General features: G+C 36.7%; 1 protein-coding gene across 3 annotated transcripts in view; it reads right to left on the bottom strand.

The window, feature by feature from the left end:
• The window catches only part of NCKAP1 (NCK associated protein 1), a 108,543-nt gene that overhangs the window by 65,487 nt on the left and 19,149 nt on the right, over window positions 1–23,907 (bottom strand). For all 3 annotated transcript variants that reach the window (XM_025273748.3, XM_006071782.4, XM_025273747.3), the window contains 6 exons: window positions 5,701–5,793; window positions 5,487–5,543; window positions 4,620–4,762; window positions 4,447–4,537; window positions 1,673–1,810; window positions 621–669 (listed from right to left, as the gene is read on the bottom strand). In XM_025273748.3, the coding sequence (XP_025129533.1) occupies window positions 621–669; window positions 1,673–1,810; window positions 4,447–4,537; window positions 4,620–4,762; window positions 5,487–5,543; window positions 5,701–5,793 (571 nt within the window). The remainder of the gene's footprint in view (window positions 1–620; window positions 670–1,672; window positions 1,811–4,446; window positions 4,538–4,619; window positions 4,763–5,486; window positions 5,544–5,700; window positions 5,794–23,907) is intronic.

The following is a 23,907-nucleotide window of genomic DNA, read 5'->3' as shown; positions in this document are numbered from 1 at the left end:
TCATTCACCAGTTTTAGAAACAGTATAATAAAAAGTCATCAAATAATACCTAAATGTTAATAAATTAAGAAACAAAAACTATAAGAACTAAAAAGCACAAACTGCTCAAAATTATTCCCCTCTGCAAGTGGACCTGGGGGTGGTAGAAAAAATTATATTATAGCAGTTTTCATTTATACTGTATCTATGTGTCTATTTCTCCCATAGTTTGTGAACTTTGTAGGCATGCAAACAAGTAATTTTATTTCCCATGCAAACATATGAGATGTCTATTATATGTACTAAAATAATTTAAAAACAAAAACAACTGAATAAATGCAGTACCAAGAAAATCATTAAAAATAAAAATTTACTTTTGATGGCCTTGTTGAGAGGCAATATAATGTAGACCATGAGCCTTGAAGGTCCTTTGTCTTTGTCACTTACTTGTCGTGTGGACTAAACTTTAATTCCTCATCTATAAACTAGACCAACTTACTCTAACCATATCAATATAAGGACTGGATGATGCACATAGAAGGCTTAGCACAGTGCTTGGTATTAAAGTAATCCATGTACTGTTATTTCTCTCTAAAACTTATATCTGAGGAGTAATCATAAAACTAACCAATTTTACTTACAGATAATCCATTTTTCCATGGCATCCAAAGAGAGATATTCACAAGGCATCTTAAAAAAGAAAATATAAATTTGTGATTTAATGGAAAAAATTCTGCACTGAGTCCTCCTCTTCCTTCTAAGAAGTCTGACTACTCAATTCTTGGTTCAAATACCACAACATAGTTGAAAAACTGGATGCAAGTTTTATAACCTATATTTATACCCGCAGTCCATAAAAGACAATGAAAGCGGTGCCTCTTTCTCAGATGTATAGAACAGTCTTTTGGAAAAGTCTGAATGAAAAACACAGGGTTTCCATCAACTAGAGAAGATCATAGCTACTTGGAGAAGGGAGTGTGTGCCTTGGGGTGCGGGCAGGGGGACTGTAATTAAAGACAAGGGCCAGACAGATACATGGATAAGTTGGAATAAACAAAATTTGGAAGCTTCCAAACCAGAAAACAAAAAAAGCAAGCTGTGCCTCTTTCAAATTCACACACCCTGAAACTTCTCTTTAAAAAACACGGTTGCTAAATTGTTTTCAATTTAGTAAATAACTACTTCCAAATTTCCCAAGTTTACTGCAGAGTTTGCAGTATTTCAAAGGATAAAATTTTATTAAAAAAAAAAATTATGTGCCTGGATGCTCACTATTTCACCCAAGTCAGTAATTATGTGTGTTTATTCTCCATATGCATAACATCTCTGTTTATATACTCAGAAAAAAGACTGAAAAGAAACTTAACAGAATACAATAGTGATTTTCTCTAGTAAGTCTGTAAGATTTGGGGTGATTTTTGTTTTCTTCTAATTTTCTGAATCTTCCAAATTTTCTACCATAAGAAAGCAAAGCAAAATTTTAAGCCTTAAAAGAACTCATACTGCTAATTGTACTCAGCATCAGCATTTAGAAATTAAAAAACTGTGAATAGTACAATGTAAATAATGAGCATTTTACAATAAACTTCACTGACAGGCTAATACTAATTAGAAGAAAAAGTGCAACAGCATTGCTTGATTAAAAAAAAAAATTTTACTCTTTTCATTCAAAAAAGAAAGTACAGAACCATACAGTGTCGGACTGTGCGGGATTAAGCATTGTGCTGGGGGCACTGATGAGACTCAGCAACTGGGCATTTCTCCACTGGTCAGCTGAAAGGTTCCTTCGAGGATACACCATCTGAAGAGAAATTAGTGCATCTGAAAGAGACTAATTAAAACAGAAAAACAGAAAGTTGAAGAATGAGTTGGTTTTTTTTACTTTCCATTTAATTTCCAGCTACAAGTGCTGTGTGTTTCTAACTTTACCATCATAAAACAAGAGCCTAATTACAAGTATGCCCCATGTGACACTTGAGGTGGGTTACAGTTATGCTCTAGATTTTTTTTTGTTTTTAATTTCATGAAAGTTACATAGATTCTGCATTCCTCAGCTAAAGCTTAGCTCAGCAAATCATGTTACTCTCTTAAAGGTGAAAATGTAGGGCAATCGTGTGATCTTTACTTTAAAAACGACACAGAGTCTAGCGTCACCCTTTTGTGTGTCACGTTCTACTCCAATAGTGCTCACTGAAAGAAAAAGTGGTACTTAAGGTTATATGACTAAGTGTTAACGGAGCTCAACATGTTTCATATTTCTTCAAAGAATGCCTTCTAAAAATGATCCACTGTACTTTATCTCAATAAATTATTCCTATTTGCCGTTTAGTCTATTAATGATAACTTTATCATCAAGGTATTTTTCATCTCATTTGCTTCTTGCTTGCTTTTACCTCTTTTGCTATTCATTCACTCCTGGTTCCTAAAAATTCTGTACAGAGTGGTCCTTTAATCTGGCTATGCATAAATTGCCAGGAGAGTGTTCAGAAAAAGAAAATCCAGGGCTCTGCCTGAGCCAGAACGTCTGAGAGTAAAACCTAGGAATTGTTTTTATCACTGCACCAAGTGATTTTGAATAATTTTTAAAATTAATTTGAACAAATCCTAGTAAATATATGATGGTCTTTCTTGGGCTTCCCTGGTAGCTCAGTTGGTAAAAAAATTTGCCTGCAATGCAGGAGACCTGGGTTCAATTCCTGGGTTGGGAAGATCCCCTGGAGAAGGGATAGGCTACTCACTCCAGTATCCTGGCCTGGAGAATTCCATGGACCAAGGAGCCAGAAAGGCTACAGTCCATGGGGTCGCAAAGAGTCAGACACAACTGAGTGACTTTCTATTAACATCAAAGCCCTGAGATATCATAGAATATTGGAAAAATCAAGATTAGGAAAAAACTGATACAATCCAAATAGACAATTCTCCTCAAGGAATTATTAACAGTCTAGTATGTGCTAATGGCTATGGAGAACTTAGAGATATATGAGGTGAAAGTGAAAGTGTTGCTCAGTTGTGCCTGATGTTTTGTGATCCTGTGGACTGTAGCCCACCAGGCTTCTCAGTCCATGGAATTCTCTTGGCAAGAATAATGGAGAGGGTGTCCACTCCCTTCTCCAGGAGATCTTCCAGATCCAGGGATTGAACCTGGGTCTCTTGCATTGCATGCAGATTCTTTACCATCTGAGCCACCAGGGAAGCCCTAAATAAAGATATAACAGCCTTTAAAATAAATGTTTATCATTTAACTGGGAAAAGAGAGCCAAATTTGAAGTGCATAACTAAAAGCAAAGCCATATCTGATTGGCAGAAAGTTAGAAACAGATCCAGAGAAAAAATAAGAGATGAGTAGCTGAGGTAAAAGCACTAACAAAATCAAAGAGACAGGTGGTGATGATCTGTTTAGCACTTGGAGAAACCCTGACACTTCCATCTACAATGCTGATTTTTACTTCAAAATTGGTATCATCTACTAGACTCTTTCAAGCTAATGGTACAACTAACTCTAAGACATTAAATCTACATAAATTTGTGGGTATAATATAGCTCTGCAGAGAAATTAAACTGGAAATGCATCTTTAGAATTTTCATGGGAGTAAGAAAACTGAAGGAAAATTCTTGCTGCTAACTGTATGTCAAAAAAATAAAGCACAGATTCATATAAAACACTGTATTATTAAAACCTAACTCCCATCATTCAAAGGGAACAATGAACCAAGATTCTAATACCCCAGTCCTCATTTTGCCACAACTGCTGCCAAATGGCTTACTTCATCACACCACTTCCAGTCCTCAATTTCCTTATCTTTATGAGGATACCTATAAACTTCCTTGACATGCTAAGGAACTAGCCCTCCCTCAGAGAAGCCATAATGGCATGACCCTAAACCAAAATTATTTCATTAAGAACTATTTTTTAATATATCATAAAAGACAGACATTTCAAATTATCACAAACTCCTGCAATTTTTTCTCATTATGAGGCTATATTCTAATAACATAACTAAGATTTATCAAATACTATATGTGGAAACACTTTACACAAAATAACTCATTTAGTACTCATAACAGCCATATAGAGTAGGACTACTATTACTGCATTTTTATAGATAAGAAAATTGAGATACAGTGAAGTTGGTTAAGTAATCTGCCCAATAATACACAGTAACTGTCAGAGTTGGGATTAGAACGAAGCAGTCTGATATGAATCTAGTAGACATTCTCAAGTACTAAACTTCACTAACTCTATATCCTATAGAGAACCTAAAAACTACAATGGATCAATATATTCCAGAGTTTCCATTCACTATTCTGGATATAATTAAGGAGTTCTCTGGTTCACAATTAGATAAAACCATATATAACTATAAATCATATCTCATTAAGATTTTCTTTCTTAGAAGCAGTTTATCACTCTATCCACCCTAAAGCTCTCATATGCCTATTGAAGCACCCCTAAAACCCAGCTCTTACCTTGCTATGGGGCACAAATTCTTCCATCATTTTCTTTAAAGGGTTTTCATAATCCACAATCATCTGACCAAGGCGTGGGTATTCTCGGTCACTTAAAACAGACACATAAATATCAGTGAATTGTAAGCCATCAAATTGAGAACTTCACACAGATATCTTTAATGCAGGTATACCTTGCCCCATGGGTCATCTCATGAGCATAGTTGTATAATCCAATGATTGCCTTCCTTTCTTCAATTCGAGACAGCAGTATCATTAGTGTTGTATATGTTATGATCAAATCTAAGTAGTTCTTTGTTAAATCAAAGTTCACAGTCTAAAAGAAAAAAACATTAAGTTCAACTTTTTATTTCACAAACTTTTAAGCACACACAAAAGAATCTTCATGGCAGCTACTGGAAGCTAATAATTTTCTGTAGTTATTTACTTTAGCCCCATTTCTAAAATTCTACCTAATTCCTTTCACCAAAAACATGTCTAAAATTTGGGAGTTACAGATAATAGTTTTGTGCTTGTAACACAATTTTACAGATGAAAAAGAGTTGGTGATCACCCTATTCAAACTGCTAACAACAATTTAAAAGAATAGCCAAAACCAGAATAATAAGCATGGAAGCAATTCTCACTAAGCAAGAAAAAAGGAGTATTAAATTAATGAATAGGTTCACCATTAACTCAGTGATGTTTTTCACTGATTTCTTATATCTAGAAACTGTCTTATTAAGAAAGATTTTATCAAGTATGCCTTTTATAGAGAAAAAATTATTTGTGTAACCTTTTAAAATTGAGCCTATTAAAATAAAATACTAAAATTAACAACTATTTCCCAATATGTACAAGATTTATATTCAATGACAATCAAATAAGTAAAAAGAGAGATACAGTATAACTCCTTACCTTAAAAAATAAAGCCAAATTCAATGCTGAAATTTTATATACTAATCATATAAATTATCTCTAAAAAAAAGCATTTGATCCCCTTAGTTCTACTACTAGAAGCAGAGAGAAGAATTAGAAGTTTTTCTGAAAATTATACGTACAATGTCAAAGAAGACTTGGCAAACATCAATAGTATTCAGCAATTCACAAACATGGTCCTGAAAACAAAAGTTTATTTTAATCTTTTACTTATATGACTACTACTAAATTCAGAAAACACATACTTTATTATCCACAAGTGACAGAACAATTTATACAATTAACAAATATCAATTTATCTCGGAAATATTAAACTGTATGTATTAAAATACATACCTTAAATTCCATAACATCTACAAATGTGAAGTAATATAATGCCAGATTTTTCAGAATCTCTGATTTTTCTTTCTGCAGTTGTGCAAGCTGTTGCTGTGAAAACAAAATTAGAATGCACTGTTTACTGTGAACAAAATTATTATGTTTAATACAAACTATCTTCTTTTATGATTGCTATATGAAAGCACAAGCTTTTAGAACAATATTTCTAGATGATTAAGGCTCTTTTAAAAAACCAAAATACTTGAAACAGCAACTTCTAAATAGTGGCCAGCAACTGACAGTGTGAGGCTATAAAACCAATCAAAGCGGATTAGTACCAAACTGCACTACTATTAAGGAAAACTGGAAAGTTAGAAAAAAAACTATCAAATGAACTCTTAAAAAAAAAAAAACTAAAAGCAACTCATGAGCATGATCACATTACTAAAAGTGGGAGAAAAGAAGGTGAAAAATATTATAACTTACACTACAAAAAACAATATGCTTTATAAATTCGGAACTTACCAAAAAGAACATCCAGGCAAAGCCACGTTACGCATGCAAAATAAAATGTAGATACAAACATAAAATACAGTAACGGTTCCCTGACCAGATCCACAAAACACAATAATACATTAAAGAAAAGCAAAAATCACAACAACAAAAAAGAAATGAGAAAGAAGCAAAACTAGAGTTAAGACGCATAAACATATGAAGAGGGAAATGTGAATACAAAAGACAAACATTATTTCAATCAACTGTATTATTAAATTTACAAAAGTCCTAAGTTTTTTTTTAAAACAACTATTAATATAACTTCTGATAGAACCCAGCCATACTGGACATGTATGCAGTAAACCATAAGTCTGCCAAACTTCAACACAATCATCTAGAACTATCTGATATTCTGAATGTAGCCTACAGAATAGAAATGTCCACATCATGTAGAAACTGCTTAGAAGAGGAGGATCTCAGCCTCACCGCAAATCAGAATCTGCCATTTAACAATATACCCAGGTGATCTGAATTTATGTTAAACATAATTTACCTAGGACATTAGAAAACCAGAAAATATGAGAAAATGGTTCAAAATATCAAACTGGCTATCAAAGGCCATCCAGTTTTAAGACCTTACTGCAGTTCTTACTGCCATCTAACACAGGAGAGTTGGGGGTAGGGGTGCCTCCACACATTATGGTAAGTCAGAAAATTCTTAACAGTAAGCACAACATCAAAGGATTAAAAATATACCTATTAAAAGGCTATTTACAGTAGCAAGCACAGCGTTCTGGTAGACTCTACTACTATACAGTACCCTAAATACTGCAGTCCCTGCTGCTGCTGCTGCTAAGTCGCTGCAGTCGTGTCCCACTCTATGAGGACATTTTAAAAAAAGTATAAACAAAGTTTATACTTTGTTATACTCTACTTCCCCTTAAAACCAGGCAAACTGAGGTATATACTTACAGTGATGTGTGTAACTGTTCTAGCTTTAGCTGTGTTACTAGTTGACTGTATTTCTAACAATATATCTATTTCAAAACAATTCTATATTTATATGCACGCTTTTAATCATTACCACTCACAACAGCAAGCAGATACTTAATTTAAAATGATTCTATTCCCTCAGACGATACTACCTTTACCTTGTTCAACAACATTTAACATTTATAATTGATATCAATCCTTTTTCCTGCTTTTCAGTACTTAAAATTTTAATTTTGAAATGTAACAGGTGAAAGTAAACTCCTAATAGGATAAAAAGCAAAAATATAACTTGGTTGCTGCTGGGTTTATATTTATAGTGCCTCCTTTCAATTTTGGTGTCTAGTTTGAACAAAAAATGACAGATTACCATCTTATTATGGGCCCTAATGACCTTTTATACAAATTCTAATTTTGCATATTAAGAAACTAATGCCACAGAACTTAAAAGAGCCTTCCCCAAAGTTATATACCTAGTTAATATGAACGTGCCAGGATTAAAATTTCACATCCATACTCCTAATAAAGTGTTCTTCCTACCATTTCACATGGAGGTGGGGAGGATTTCATCCCCACTCCCATCTTCTTTTTTAACAGTAAAATCTCATCATGGTCTCAATTTCTTATTACAATGTATTTCCCCCAAATTGTATATAACTACCCTCTACTGTATATTGTCACCTTGCTTATTTAACTTACATGCAGAGTACATCATGCGAAATGCCAGGCTGGATGAATCACAAGCTGGAATCAAGATTATGGGGGAAATACCAACAACCTCAGAAATGCAGATGATACTTACTCTAATGGCAGAAAGAGAAGAACTAAAGAGCCTCTTGATGAGGGAGAAAGAGGACAGTGAAAAAGCTGGCTTAAAACTCAACATTCAGAAAACTAAGATCATGGCATCTGGTCCCATCACTTCACGGCAAATAGATGGGGAAACAATGGAAACAATGAGAGACTTTATTTTCCTGGGCTCCAAAATCACTGCAGATGATGACTGCAGCCATGAAATTAAAAGACGCTTGCTTCTCGGAAGGAAAGCTATGACAAACTTAGGCAGAATATTAAAAAGCAAAGACATCACATTGCTGACAAAGGTCCATATAGTCAAAGCTATGGTTTTTCTAGTAGTCTGACAATGATCTGTATGGTCCAATGTCTGTATGGACATGAGAGGTGGACCATTAACGAAGGCTGAGTGCCGAAGAATTGATGTTTTCCAATTGTGGTACTGGAGAAGACTCTTGAGAGTCCTTGGACTGCAAGGAGATCAAACCAGTCCATCCTAAAGGAAATCAACCCTGAATACTCATTGGAAGGACTGATGCTGAAGTTGAAGCTCCAATACTTTGGCAATCTGATGTGATGAGCCAACTCATTGGAAAAGACCCTGACACTGGGAAAGATTGAGGAAAGGAGAAGAAGGGGGCGACAGAGGATGAGATGGTTGGATGGCATCACTGATTCAATGGACATGAGTCTGAGCAAACTCTGAGAGATTCTGTAGGACAAGGAAGCCTGGGATGCTGCAGTTGATGGGTAGCAAAGAGCTGGACATGACTTAGCGACTGAACAACATCAACAAAGCCTCTACACTGGTTAAAACAAATTTACTGAACTAATTATATATGAATTCAAAATAATTATTCAAGTTTTTAAAGCTCTACATACCTTTGTCTAAATATACCTTCCAATCTAAATTTTCCCTACATCCATTCACAGACTATACTAAGTAGCTAAAACAAACTATCCACTATTGTATATAAATGTCTCACATTTTCTATACTGTTTCCTCTATGGATATGTCCAAATTCCACTACTTATACATGTCCAAATCTCACTACTCCTAAATTACTCAATTTAAATGTTAACCCCATTTTCAAGAAACCATCCCTGATTGAACTGCTTCCCTTGATGTAAATAACACCTCCCTCTTCTAAATGTGTTGTTTCTAATAATTATCACTTTCTACCTTGTATCATAGTTCTCTCCAGCACCGTGAGGCAATGTGCCAAACTCCACAGCCTGTATCATACAGCTGTGCACAAAAATATCCAATAAAAATCTATCAAATGAGTGATCAGGACAAACTGAAAAGACCATTATTTGCTGTATAACTCAGGGAACTCAAAGCAGGCCTCTGTATCCACCTACAAGGGTGGGTGCAGAGGGAGGTAGAAGTGAGGGTCAAGAGGGAGGGGACATATGTATACCCATGGCTGATTCGTGTTGCTGTTTGGCAGAAACCAACACAATTCTATAAAGCCATTATCCTTCAATTAAAAAAATAAATTTAAAATTAAAAAGAAAAAGACCTTTATATGGCAGTGTCAGATAACGTTTTAGTAAGTTAATACTAGCCAGCCCACCTCTTATTGTGAAATCATGGCTAAATAACTTAACCTCTCACAGTCTAATACCCTCAATATTAAAATAGGAGCTGATGTGGGCAGTTTAGCCAAGACAATGTACAGGGCACCCAGAAGCTGCTCATTAATTAATAAGTGAATAACAGAAGACACTCACAGACCACTTCTTCAAAATGAGCAAAAAATAAAGCTATTTAAAATAATCTCAATACTACTCATAGTATCCTAAAAAGAGCTGATATTAACTGAGCATGCTGTCTTTCACAGGTAGTGTTCTAAAAAATGTGCAAGTATTTTACATGATCCTCTCAACATCTCTATAAAAAGTTACAATTATGTTCCCTATTTAACAAAAATAAATTCCATAAAGTTCTACGTGAAAAATCAACTATAACAACAAAGAATAAAAGTGTCTACAACTCTTGGACTTCAACTGCAAAAAATATTCCATTTTCATTTTTAAAGTGGAAGAGAGCAGACACTACCGAAAAGTATTTAACTTCTAGGTTCAACATCCAGAACAAGTCCTCTACCTCCCATCTCATTATTTCATAGTAAATAAAAAGTAGGAAATGGTTAAGAATATAATCAGTAATAGACCATAGAAAAGTACAATTTTGAGAAGGTAAGATTCTATTTGCTAACACTTTAAAAGCATATCATGGATACATGGGTTAAATATATTACCAAAATACCTGTACAGTGCTTTCATTAAAGTTTTTAACTGTGGACCATTATTCTTAAAATTCAAAGTAAAAACAAAATAAACAGGATAAACAGCCATGCAGATCACAAAATAAGATCATATCTCTTCAATGAAAAATACTGGTAATTAATCTTTGTACAATGAAAAAGCATTTTCTACACAAAATTTAAGTATCTTAAAAACTGATTGAGGGACTCCCCTGGTGGCGCAGAATCTACCTGCCAATGCAAGTAGATCCCTGGTCTGCAGATTCCACATGCCACAGACCAACAAGGCCCATGCACGTAGAGCCGGTGCTCGCAACAAGAGAAGCCCTGAGAGAAGAGGCCTGTGCACCGCAACGAAGACCCAGTGCAACCATAAACAAACAATTTTTTTTTAAACTGATTGAAATTTAGTATTTACTAGCTTTCATTCTTTCAGAGAAAAGATACTAACAAATTACGATAAGGAACCAATGACAAAGAGAGCTAACTCACAGACTTTCAATATAAAGGAAAGTGACCGAAGTCCTTATTTACCTATGTCAATTATTCTTTCATCATCTAAACTGCTTATGCATAATAAACAGCTTTTCTTGACCTAAAATATACTAGTATTTTATTCCTCTTAAAAAAACAACCAAGTACAGAAGTTTGGTTTAGAGAAGGCTTTGTTCAATTTCTTAGTAGATATTCTAAACCAGGTTTTTTAAAATAAGAGTGCAGAGAGACTATTTGGTAAACCTCCTTTAAGGAACGGTCCTGCCACCACTCTGTAATCAACACTCATAGCACAGCAGCCTCCTGACCGGTCTCTGTATTCTGCTCTTGCCTCTTCAGCCTTCTCCACATAGCAACAGGAGAGTGGACATTCAAGGCAACACACTACCCTGAAGAGAGGATCCCAGTGAAGGAGAATGGGGCGACAGAGGATGAGCTGTTTGGATGGCATCACCGACTCAATGGACATTAGTTTGAGCAACTAATGGAGTCCATGGGGTCACAAAGAGCTGGACAAGACATAGCAACTGAACAACAGCAATACAAGATATTAACAATGGGTAAAGAGTATAATGTGAATTCATTATACTATTTTTGTTCAAGTCTAATATTATTTCAAAATAAAGGGCTTTTAAAAAATTCTAATAGTCTCTCATCACACTTAAAATACAAACTCCTTACCAATGTCTCAATAAAATCTAAATAGGACCCCTGCCTGTCTCCACAACTTCATCTCCCCTCATACTCCTCCAGCTTCTCTCAGTAGCTGTCATACAGTCTGCATGCTGTGCTCATCAAATACATTCACCAAGGCTGGCCCCACCCCATACCTTTGCACTTGCTCGTTACCAGGTCTGGAATGCTCTTCACTTCTCATAGCTCAATCTTTCAGTTCAGAGAAGCCATTGTGGAGCACTTATCTAAGATAATCTTCTCACCCACGTTACTCTCTTAATTCCTTATCCTGCTTTCTATTTCTTCCTACTACTTATCTTCAAATAAAACACTTTAGTTGTTTGTTGTCTCACATCCCAACTTGAATTGAAATTCCACAGACCCAAGGTTTGTTTTATTTCATGCTGTTATCTCCAAGGTCTAGAGTATTAGAACGTAGCAGATATCCTTTAAATAAATAAATAAATGATCAAGTTTCTCCACAGAAAAATCATGAAATCAATTTTTACACTGCACTGCTAACTATAAATGAACACAATATCAGTATCAATTCACGTCTCATGAGTTCATATATCCTAATACAGAGTGATGATTTAATCCCCTGAATAAATCTCTGTTGGGTAAAATACTTCATTATGTTCTTACAAGATAAAAAATGAGAAACATCTAAAGAGAATTACATACTCGTATCAAATATACGTAAATCTCCCAAGAGTACATGAAAATCCAAATTAACACCAAGATTAGTCATTTCTTAAAAAGGTTCATGGGACCTTATCAAACTTTCCTTTTATCATATACAAATAATTCTACTGGCATTCACTATTTCAGAAATGCATTTTTCTGAGCAAAAGGTAGTAAGTAAATTCTAGGGAAAGTTTTCCTAACACCTAGTAAAAATGCATGATCGAGTGTTTAATATTTGTTACTAAACAATCTTCATAACTGCTTTTCAAGGTTCATTTTTTAAAATTATGGTAAAACAGAGCATGAAATGCATCACTCAGGTCACATTTGATAAGTGTGTAGTTCACACTTACAGAGACATTTGCATCATTGTGCAGCCATCACCCTCATCTACCTCCAGAATTTTTGTCATCTTCCCAATCAAGGCACATTCTTATCATTTTCCAGATATAGAAACAGACTAGAAAAGGGTAATACGTTAATATAGATAATCAAATTTCAAAGTTCAACATACCTCTTCAATACACTTCAAAATTCAAGTTGCCATACAATGACAAAAGGAGTATAGGAATAAGTAAAGCTAATGCTATTTTCTTCTCAGAAAATACTTCTATTTAATTGTAGTTTCATCAATCTCACAGATTGAACTTCTAAGAGCTCTAATTCAACCTGTTCATTTTATACATTAAAGCAACATTTTTCAAGTATATATTGGCATCTGTTCAATTCTGAAAAGCAGAGTTTTGTTTTTTAAAGAACCGAAACACCAAAAATTAAAGGTTGTAGCCATGCCTCTTTGCAATAGAACTTTCCTGTTCCTCTCATCACGAGTCTATTTTCCCACCCTTACCATCTCAGGGAGCCTTGAGACTTGCTTTGACGAATGGAAAACAAGGAAAATGATACTCTTATAACTTACAAAGCCTTATAGCTTCATATTTTGTTCTTTTTAGGACACTGTCCTGAAGTGTCACGAGCAAGCTTGAAATATCGTGTCCCACCGAAAGAGAGGTTCAACATGCTGCTATCCCAACAGGCCCCATGCCTCAGCCACCCACCAGATGAATGCAGCTGTGACCTAAGACTGGTGAGACCTGCAGAGGAACTGCCTGAGCAACCTCAGAGTAAGAAATAAGATGTTGCTGTTTTAAGACTATTAAGATTTCAGGTGGTCTGTTATATAGCACTAGGTAGGGAAACAAGACTAATATAAAGTTTAATAAAATAAATTAAAATAGTCTTTATTTCACTACCTGAGCATGATAACTTGCACCAGGAAAAATCTTGGAAATCTAAGATTTCTGGTTACAAGATGGTTGAAATAACACAAACTGATGAAACTAATTTTAAGTATTAGAAAAGCACTAATTATATACCCCAGTATAGTGTGGTCAATCAGGTCTAACATCTTTATAAAAGATATCACATTGTGTTAAGGAAAATACAATTCACCTCAATTCAGTTCAGTTTCTCAGTCATGTCCGACTCTTTGCGACCCCATGAACCACAGCACCCCAGGCCTCCCTGTCCATCACCAACTCCTGGAATTTACCCAAACTCATGTCTATTGAGTCGGTGATGCCATCCAACCATCTCACCCTCTGTCATCCCCTTCTCCTCCTGCCTTCAATCTTTCCCAACATCAGAGTCTTTTCAAACAAGTCAGTTCTTCGCATCAGGTGGCCAAAGTATTGGAGTTTCAGCCTCAGCAACAGTCCTTCCAGTGAACACCCAGGACTGATCTCCTTTAGGATGGACTGGTTGGATCTCCTTGCAGTCTAAGTGACTCTCAAGAGTCTTCACCCAGTTCAAAAGCATCAATTCTTCTGCGCTGAGCCCTCTCTATAGTCCAACTCTCACATCCATACATGACCACTGGAAAAAACATAGCCTTGACTAGACGGACCTTTGTTGACAAGGTAATGTCTCTGCTTTTTAATATGCCGTCTAGGTTGGTCATAACTTTCATTCCAAGGAGTAAGCGTCTTTTAATTTCATGGCTGCAATCACCATCTACAGTGATTTTGGAGCCCAGAAAAATAAAGTCTGACACTGTTTCCACTGTTTCCCCATCTAACTGTCATGAAGTGATGGGACCAGATGCCATGATCTTCGTTTTCTGAATGTTGAGCTTTAAGCCAACTTTTTCACGCTCCTCTTTCACTTTCATAAAGAGGCCCTGTAGTTCTTCTTAACTTTCTGCCATAAGGGTGGTGTCATCTGCATATCTGAGGTTTTGATATTTCTCCCGGCAATCTTGATTCCAGCTTGTGCTTCATCCAGGCCAGAGTGTCTCATGATGTACTCTGCATATAAGTTAAATAAGCAGGGTGACAATATACAGCCTTGATGTACTCCTTTTCCTATTTGGAACCAGTCTGTTGGTCCATGTCCAGTTCTAACTGTTGCTTCCTGACCTGCATACAGGTTTCTCAAGAGGCAGGTCAGGTGGTCTGGTATTCCCATTACTTTCAGAATTTTCCACAATTTATAGTGATCCACACAAAGGCTTTGGCATAGTCAATAAAGCAGAAATAGATATTTTTCTGGAACTCTCTTGCTTTTTCCACGATCCAGCGGATGTTGGCAATTTGATCTCTGGTTCCTCTGCCTTTTCTAAAACCTTCGATTTCTTTTCCTAAAACCAGCTTGAACATCTGGAAGTTCACGGTTCACGTATTGCTGAAGCCTGGCTTGGAGAATTTTGAGCATTACTTTACTAGCGTGTGAGATGAGTGCCATTGTACGGTAGTTTGAGGATTCTTTGGGACTGGAATGAAAACTGACCCAGTCCTGTGGCCACTGCTGAGTTTTCCAAATTTGCTGACATATTGAGTGCAGCACTTTCATAGCATCATCTTTTAGGATTTGAAATAGCTCAACTGGAATTCCATCACCTCCACTAGCTTTGTTCATAGTGATGCTTCCTAAGGCCCACTTGACTTCACATTCCAGGATGTCTGGCTCTAGCTGAGTGATCACACCATCATGATTATCTGGGTTGTGAAGATCTTTTTTGTACAGTTCTTCTGTGTATTCTTGCCACCTCTTCTTAATTCTTCTGCTTCTATTAGGTCCATACCATTTCTATCCTTTATTGAGCCCATCTTTGCATGAAATGTTCCCTTGGTACCTCTAATTTTCTTGAAGAGATTTCTAGTCTTTCCTGTTCTAAAGGCACCATTTTCCATTATGAATGAAAATGTAAATGAAGCTAATCCCTTTACACTCAATTTTAATAACAGTCTTTAAAAGTTTTTCAAATATGTGATTAGCTTGTTTTCATAACCTAGGTCTAGTTAGGCTTTTCTTACTCGTTAGACGTCATAATTGTAACTGATAATTATACTGCACTGTTTATGTCAAGACGGCCTCATGTGCTGTTGGTATGTGCAAGGCAGCATGACAACATTACAGAGTCCTCGCCAGCTATACTTTTCACTTTTTAATTTTATTTCTTTTTCTATCAATTATCTTTTACTCCTGATGAAAGTACCTTTTAACATCAATGCTTTGGAAAATATATTTTTCACAATTTTACCTAGGTAAACTCAACAAGCTTGGGCACAGGGAAAACCGAAAAGCTTATTTCTGAATAAACTTCACTTTTTATAAACTACTATTTCTGGTTACTCAAAATAATTTGTTTTTTTTTTTACAGGTTTACTGAGGTATAATTTATATATCATAAATTCATCTATCAATTAAATAACTGAAAATTAAATAATTGTAGTAAGTTCATAAGAGTTGTACAACCACCAACCCTACCCAGTTTTAGAACATTTACATTATCCCAAAAAGTTCTCTTGTGCCCATTTACAGTTAATACCATTCTCGCCTCCAGTCCTAATACTGATCTGCTTTCTGCCTCAATAAATTTGCTTTTTCCAGACATACCCTATAAAATGAAATCATATATAAACTTTTTACAACCAGCTTCTTTCATTTAGCCTAATGTTTCTGCAGTTCATCCATGCTATAACATGTGTTGGTAGCTTGTTCCTTTTAATTGCTAAATAGTGATCCATTAAATGCATATACCAATTTAGTTTATTCATCAATTGCTGGGCATTTGAATTACTTTCATTTTTAAGCTATTTTGAACAATGAATGCTGCTAATAAACATAGCCATGTGTGGACATGTAAAGTACTTTCATTTTTCTTGAGCAGATTCCTAGAAGTGGTATTGCTTCCTTCTGAGTTCTCAAGTGCAACTCAGAGAGGCATGTGATAAGAAAAGTAACCTCTAGATAAGAGTCAAGTTACTGTAATTATATACTATGTATTTATTCAACCAATACCCCAACCTGATATTGTATTGTCAGACACTGTTGGAGGAGCTGGGGATAAAATGCTGACCCTGGCCCTAAATGAACATACAATCTAGTGAGGAATATTTATGTAGGTATACAGGTAACTCTTCCTTTTTTTAAGGTATATACAGTTTTAAAATCTGGTTATACCACAACTAACTTACAGGTGCAAGGTTCAAAGCTGGTGAAAATTTGTGATGATTAATTCCCACTTTCCCTTCAAGACAGAGACCCTCGTCAACTTGTAATAACGTAAAAGAAGTTTAAAGGAAAAAACAACCCATACACAAAATGCTATAAGACTATAACAAGAAAGGTCAGAGCTTCAAAGGGTAGTAAAGATGATGAGCAAGATGGAGAAAATTAAAGAGGGCCTTACCCTCAAGGATTATTTTTGTTATTTGATTACATGATGACAGAGAGTGGAGGCTCATATTAGACTGCCTCAATCAGGAGGCCTGTAAAGAGGAATAAAGTTGATGCTTAAGCTGTCTTGCATTCTTTCTGACCTTTCTGGACATCTGATGTTCTTGGGAGATTTGGAGTTAGGATGAAGTGGTGTCAATGAGAGAATAATTCCCACTTGATACCTGATCTTTTAATACCCACTTTCTAATACCACCCTAATACCCACTTAATACCCTGAAAGTGAAAGTCACTCAGTGGTGTCTGACTCTTTGTGACCCTGTGGACTATACAGTCCATGGAATTCTCTAGGCCAGAATTCTGGAGTGGATAGCCTTTCTCTTCTCCAGGGGATCTTCCCAACCCAGGGATTGAACCAGGTCTCACACATTGCAGGAAGATGTTTTATCAACTGAGCCACAAGAAAAGTCCAGGCAGGGTAGGGTACCCTACCTTCATCAATTCTTTGAACTCAGAGGAAGCTCCCACCCACACACTCTACTACTCTTTCTTGAAAACATACTATCTCATGTTCAGTCTCCCCTTTTATCCATCTTAAGATCAACCGGCCCATCATTATAGTACTCCCTTGTAACTCTCTGCCTCTGTCATACTTGCCAGATAAAACCCACAATAGAAGAAAGCCTATACCTATGCTCTGACTCCGTCTCAACCTGAATTCACTATCACCAACCCTAAATGAGTTGCAACATTATGCCATTTTCACCATCAATTCCCTCTCCCAACTCTCCTCAGTGATTATGCAACTCCTCCTCTCTCTCAATAATGCCTCTTCAACTTGATTCTTAGGTTAATGCTTGCCTAAATGGCAACCCACTCCAGTACTCTTGCCTGGAAAATCCCATGGATGGAGGAGTCCGTTGGGCTGCCGTCCATGGGGTCGCTAAGAGTTGGATACGACTAAGCGTCTTCACTTTCACTTTTCACTTTCATGCATTGGAGAAGGAAATGGCAACCCACTCCAGTATTCTTGCCTGGAGAATCCCAGGGACAGGGGAGCCTGGTGGGCTGCCATCTATGGGGTCGCACAGAGTTGGACACGACTAAAGCGACTTAGCAGCAGCAGCAAGCCGGACCTTATATATATAGCTGGCTATTCAACATCTCCGTTCAGACTTCTAGTAGGTCTCTCAAACTTAACATATCTAATATTGAGCTTACTGAGTACTATCCCTTCTATAATCGAACCCTAAGTAATCTTATTTCGTCATCCCAGTAAATCTTGATATTTCCTAATCGAAAAACTTTAGGTCTTAAATTTCTCACTGTTTTATATACCCCATACCCAATGCATCAGCAAATAACTGTAGGCTCTGTCTTCAAAACATCCAGAATATGAACATTTCTCACCTTTACCACCCTAGGCCATGCCACACTCAGCTCTTTCAATGACTACAAATTGCCTAATCAGCTTCTCTGTTTCTACCTCTGTTTTTTCTCCAGACTATTTCTCAATCCAGCAACCACAGTGACCATAGGTATATCACTTCATTCCTCTATTACTCTTCTACAATAATATCTCAAGAGTAACTAACCAAAGTCCTTACTATGTTTGAGAAAGCCCTTTATGATCTGCCTACCCCTTCAACCATTGTCCTTATCTCCTACCACTATCTCCCAGCTCCTTCCCCAGGGGGGACTCTGGCCTACCTCCCATTCCCTGAACAAGTCAGGTATGCTCCCACCTGAGCTTCTGCCACTGCTGCTCGCTAAACACAGAAGGCTCCTCCCCCAGCTCACCTCACATCCTCCTAACTTTAAATCTCCGCCCTGCTGTCTCCTGAGTAAGGCCTTTCTCAGGTCAAGTCAATTAGCATATCCCCATTATCACTCTGGAGAACGCAAAGGCACCCTACTCCAGTACTCTTGCCTGGAAGATCCCATGGACGGAGGAGCCTGGTGAGCTACAGTCCATGGGGTCGCTAAGAGTTGGACACAACTGAGCGACTTCACTTTGACTTTTCACTTTCATGCACTGGAGAAGGAAATGGCAACCCACTCCAGTATTCTTGCCTAGAGAATCCCAGGGATGGGGGAGCCTGGTGAGTTGCCGGCTATGGGGTCGCACAGAGTCTTGGACATGACTGAAGCGACTTAGCAGCAGCAGCATTATCACTCTTCGTTCTTTTTAGAACTCATCTCTACCTGGCAATATGTTCCTATTCTAATCGATCTCTGTCCAGAAGAGTATAACCTACAAGACCAGTGATGTGATTTATTTGCTGCTGGATTCCCTCTCCCAGAATAGGACTCAGCTAATAGAAGGCACCCAGTAAACGTTTTAAATAAATAAAACTATGGGAACACATACAAGCGGTACTTAACCTAATTAGAAAGGGTTAGAAAAAGCTTCTCCGAAATGGTGACATTTAAGGATAGACCTGAAAGACAAGTAGAATTGGCCTAGTGAAAGAATATGGTAGAGAAAGATTTTTCTAGATAATAAAAATAACAAAAGGCTAGAGGCAAGAGAAAGAATGGCCGTTTGTGCCATCAAAGTGTACAAATACCTCTCCCCAAATAAAATACTGCTTTAAAAATAGTCTATTCACCCAATGAGGAAAATGAGGGCTAACACAGTATACTATCCTATATATTCCTGGCCAAAGACCATTAGGGTATGTATTTAAAACAGTATTAGCCAAGATGAGTGCTAAGAAGAACAAAAGTAAAACAAATATTTTGCAACATCTGTTATTTATTCCCTTATAGTTCCTTTTGCTATCTTTGATTTTAGAGCTTGGCAAATAACTTTTGATTTGACAAAAGGTAAAACTGGACTGGCCGTGAAAAACAATAATCACATACCATGTCAAAGGTACTCAAAGGATACCAGGTTAAAAGTGGCCAAAGGCCCCTTCAAAGAAATGACTCAAGAAAACAAAACTAAAGATCAACAATACCACTAGGTTTGGTAACATACTTTGCTGTTATGAAGGAAATCATAAGCATCATTGCAGTCAAAGGGATTAGCTAACAACATCTGGAAGATGGCTGAAAAACTCACAAGATACAACTTTAGGAAATTTTAAGAAAATGAATAAATAATTGCAAATTGGCAGGAATGCATCTCCTTGGGGACTATGCTATGAAACCCCAAGACAAGGCTCACTGGCCCTTTTATCTGCTGAAAAACTGACAGCATCCTTATTATTGTAGTTTAGTATAATTAGAACATACAATGCACAAGACACAAAATAAGGTGATTTTAAAACATATGTGTTTTGGGATCACAAGAACCACCCTTGGGAATATGACAAAAGCTGAAAAATACACTGACACATCAACTCTGTATACAATTTCAGGGGATTCCCAAACTCTGTCAAATTCAGTGTGAAAGTTCAGTCAGTCAGTCAGCTCAGTTGCTCAGTCATCTCTGACTCTTTGCGACCCCATGGACTGCAGCACGCCAGGCTTCCCAGTCCATCACCAACTCCCCAGAGCTTGCTCAAACTCATGTCCATCGAGTCAGTAATGCCATTCAACTATCTCATCCTCTGTCGTCCCCTTCTCCTCCGGCCTTCAATCTTTCCCAGATTCAGGGTCTTTTTCAAGAGTCAGTTCTTCGCATCAGGTGGCCAAAATATTTGGAATTTCAGCTTCTGCATCAGTCCTTCCAATGAATATTCAGAACTGACTGCCTTTAGGACTGACTGGTTGGATCTCCTTGCAGTCCAAGGGACTCTCAAGAGTCTTCTCCAACACCACAGTTCAAAACCATCAATTCTTTCACGCTCAGCTTTCTTTATAGTCCAACTCTCACATCCACACATGACTACTGGAAAAACCATAGCTCTGACTAGACAGACCTTTGTCAGCAAAGTAATGTCTCTGCTTTTTAATACACTGTCTAGGTTGGTCATAGCTTTTCTTCCAAGAAGCAAGCATCTTTTAATTTCATGGCAGCAGTCACCATCTGCAGTGATTTTGGAGCCCCCCAAAAATAACGTCTCTCACTGTTTTGTTTCCCTATCTACTTGCCATGAAGTGATGGGACCGGATGCCATGATCTTCGTTTTCTGAATGTTGAGTTTTAAGCCAGCTTTTTCACTCTCCTCTTTCACTTTCATCAAGAGGCTCTTTAGTTCTTCTTCACTTTCTGCCATAAGCGTAATGTCATCTGCATATCTGAGGTTATTGGTATTTCTCCCCACAACCTTGATTCCAGCTTGTGCTTCATCCAGCCCAGCATTTCTCATGATGTACTCTGCATATAAGTTAAATAAGCAAGGTGACAATATACAGCCTTGACGTACTCCTTTCCCAATTTGGAACCAGTCTGTTGTTCCATGTCCGGTTCTAACTGTTGCTTCTTGACCTGCACACAGATTTCTCAGGAGGCAGGTAAGGTGGTCTGGTATTCCCATCTCTTGAAGAATTTTCCAAAGTTTGTTGTGATCTACACAGTCAAAGGCTTTGTGAGAACCAATACACTTGGGATAATAAAGAGAAATATATCCCGGGATGAAAGCTATGCAGCAGGCTTATGAAAATTGTCCAGAGGAAAGTTGGAAGGCAGAGGGTTATAGGAGAGTGGGCTCCAGAAAAAAAGGAAAGCGTATAGAAAGGTGGCATGAATTTTAGACTGGATAAATTTTAACATTCTATAAAGAAAACTAATTCAGGAAAGTAATAATATTTATCTATGGAACAAATTTAACTGTGAAATAGTTCTGGAAGACAGAATCCATTGCATTTTGATAATAAATATATATATAAATACACGTCATATAAACATATTATATTATTTGGACTTCTAAGAAAGTCCAAAGTGTGATAATGGAGTGAAGCAATGTAAAGCAAACATTCAGGTCTTTGCCAATTATTTTAACTTTTAGAATCAACATATAATTTAATCTCAGAACACTATATGATTACAGGACCAAAGGAAAGCATTAACAATTCTGGAAACACGAAAGTATAAATGACCAAGGTTGATGTTATAAATATAGAGAAATACACTATTTAAAGTTTAAAAAGGAAGTAACCAACGAAATAAAAATATTAACCAAAAAAAACCATCAAACATCAGGAAGAGCGGAGAGGATAGAGGAGGGGAGGAAACAAATGAGCTAAATCCTCATATTTTGTAACAAAGAATTAACAGATGCTATCTAAAGTTGGCAAATAAATATATAAAAGAATGAGCATATTTCTTATAGTTCTGGAGGTAACCTCTAGATATACTAAAAATATAGGTTCCCCTGAGAAATATGAGCAGGATAGGAAAGACTGGAATAGGATTACATACACTCACATTTCATCCTAAATTCTTCTAGACTATTTAATTATGATATATTCATGTTAGCATGGTAAAAATTAAAAGAAAAAAAAAAAAGCCAGTTTAGGTAGGTCTTTAGTGCTGATGCAATTCCTGCCAGCACTTGACCTATTTCAAATAGTTTTTAAATATATCAAAGCAAGGTTTACTTGTTTTTTCTATTGAGGGGTTCACTCTTTTATTAATTTTCTTTCTTATTTAAGCTAAAAATAAAGAATATTACATGTGGAAGAGATATTAATTGAATGTTGATCACACTTTTAAAAAAGAATATAGACACAAGTTAGTTCTCATTGTATTAAAATTTCTTGAATTTTCGTCAAAATCAAGTATTTCTTTTAAGTTTCCATGAGGATACATACATACTTCTTTAAAAAAGTATACATCATCAAAACTGTTACATTACTTTTACTGTAAGATGATTCGTTCTATAATCAAAGTATTATTTGCTAGCCTACTACATTCAAGTCAACAGAGATCGAAAGATGGGTGCATGGAAAACAGAGGAGTGAGGTTTCACAAATAAAGAGATTACTTTTGTTTTGCTTCCCCTAGTGGAGGCTGGAAGAAAGGAAGGAGGGGAGTAACAGGAGGGACTGGGAGGCATGAAAAGCCTTGATGGGATCATTACAGCACTTCACTTGTCAGAGCAGGACTCACAGATCTGAAAGGATACGTTCAGAAGACATTAAAAGACAGTATTAAAAGTGACAAACCCTCAACGACCAGTGTAACATTTTGTAAAAGTTAGAGGGGTTTCTGAAGGTTCTAGGTTTAGGTAACCAAGTGAATTGTAATGATTCAAAACAAAGAATACAGAAAAGACACAGAATGCAAGATAATCATGTGTTCAACACTGGACACAAAGTGTGATGTTCAGGTTGTGGAGCTGTCCAAAGTGTAACTATACACAGTATATTACTAGATAGTATAGTATCTAGCATATTACTTAGTTGATAATATACTATTTAGATGAAGCCATGAAAGTAAAATGTTTTCTTACATACATATATTGCAGGAAGTGAAAAAAAAGGTCATTGAGAAATATCTATATGAAAACAGCTGGTAGAAAAAAAAAGTGAAGCAGACCTAAAAGTTAGAGACGTAATATAAATAAAAGCTTCCATTTTTCAAAAGCAATGTGTTACACAAGTCTGCTGAGTGGTAAAACCAAAACTCTAATTTTCGTTTGTTGTCCATCTTTTTAACCAATATAGTACCACCATGATGGAAGCCATTACAAGACAAGTAATGCCCATTTTAGAGACTAACTAGGAATAAGCAAGTTTCCTTACCCTTTCCTTCTAACTCCTGACTAAACCACAGAGCATGTGTCAAGAGCCTCCCCATACCCCCAAAACATATTTATGCTTTTAAGAAGCTGGAGCTCCACTAAAAAGTACAATTATTTTTATAGCTAATAACATAAAGTGTTTTAAAGTGTTGGTAAATTTGGATCTTGACATAGTTATAGACAGTATTTGAATAAATGAAAGCTAGCTAAGTTAACGGAGAAGACATTGGTAACCCACTCCAGCACTCTTGCCTGGAAAATCCCATGGACGGAGGAGCCTGGTAGGCTGCAGTCCATGGGGTCACTAAGAGTCAGACACGACTGAGCGACTTCACTTTCACTTTTCACTTTCATGCATTGGAGAAGGAAGTGGCAACCCACTCCAGTGTTCTTGCCTGGAGAATCCCAGGGACGGGGGAGCCTGGTGGGCTGCCGTCTATGGGGTCGCACAGAGTCGGACACAATTGAAGCGACTTAGCAGCAGCAGCAGCAGCTAAGTT

Source organism: Bubalus bubalis, chromosome 2 (assembly GCF_019923935.1).
Source record: "Bubalus bubalis isolate 160015118507 breed Murrah chromosome 2, NDDB_SH_1, whole genome shotgun sequence".
In the NCBI taxonomy this organism is placed as follows: Eukaryota; Metazoa; Chordata; class Mammalia; order Artiodactyla; family Bovidae; genus Bubalus; species Bubalus bubalis.
The sequence above is the reverse complement of the archived record's forward strand: the minus strand, read 5'-3'. Positions and strand labels throughout refer to the sequence as shown.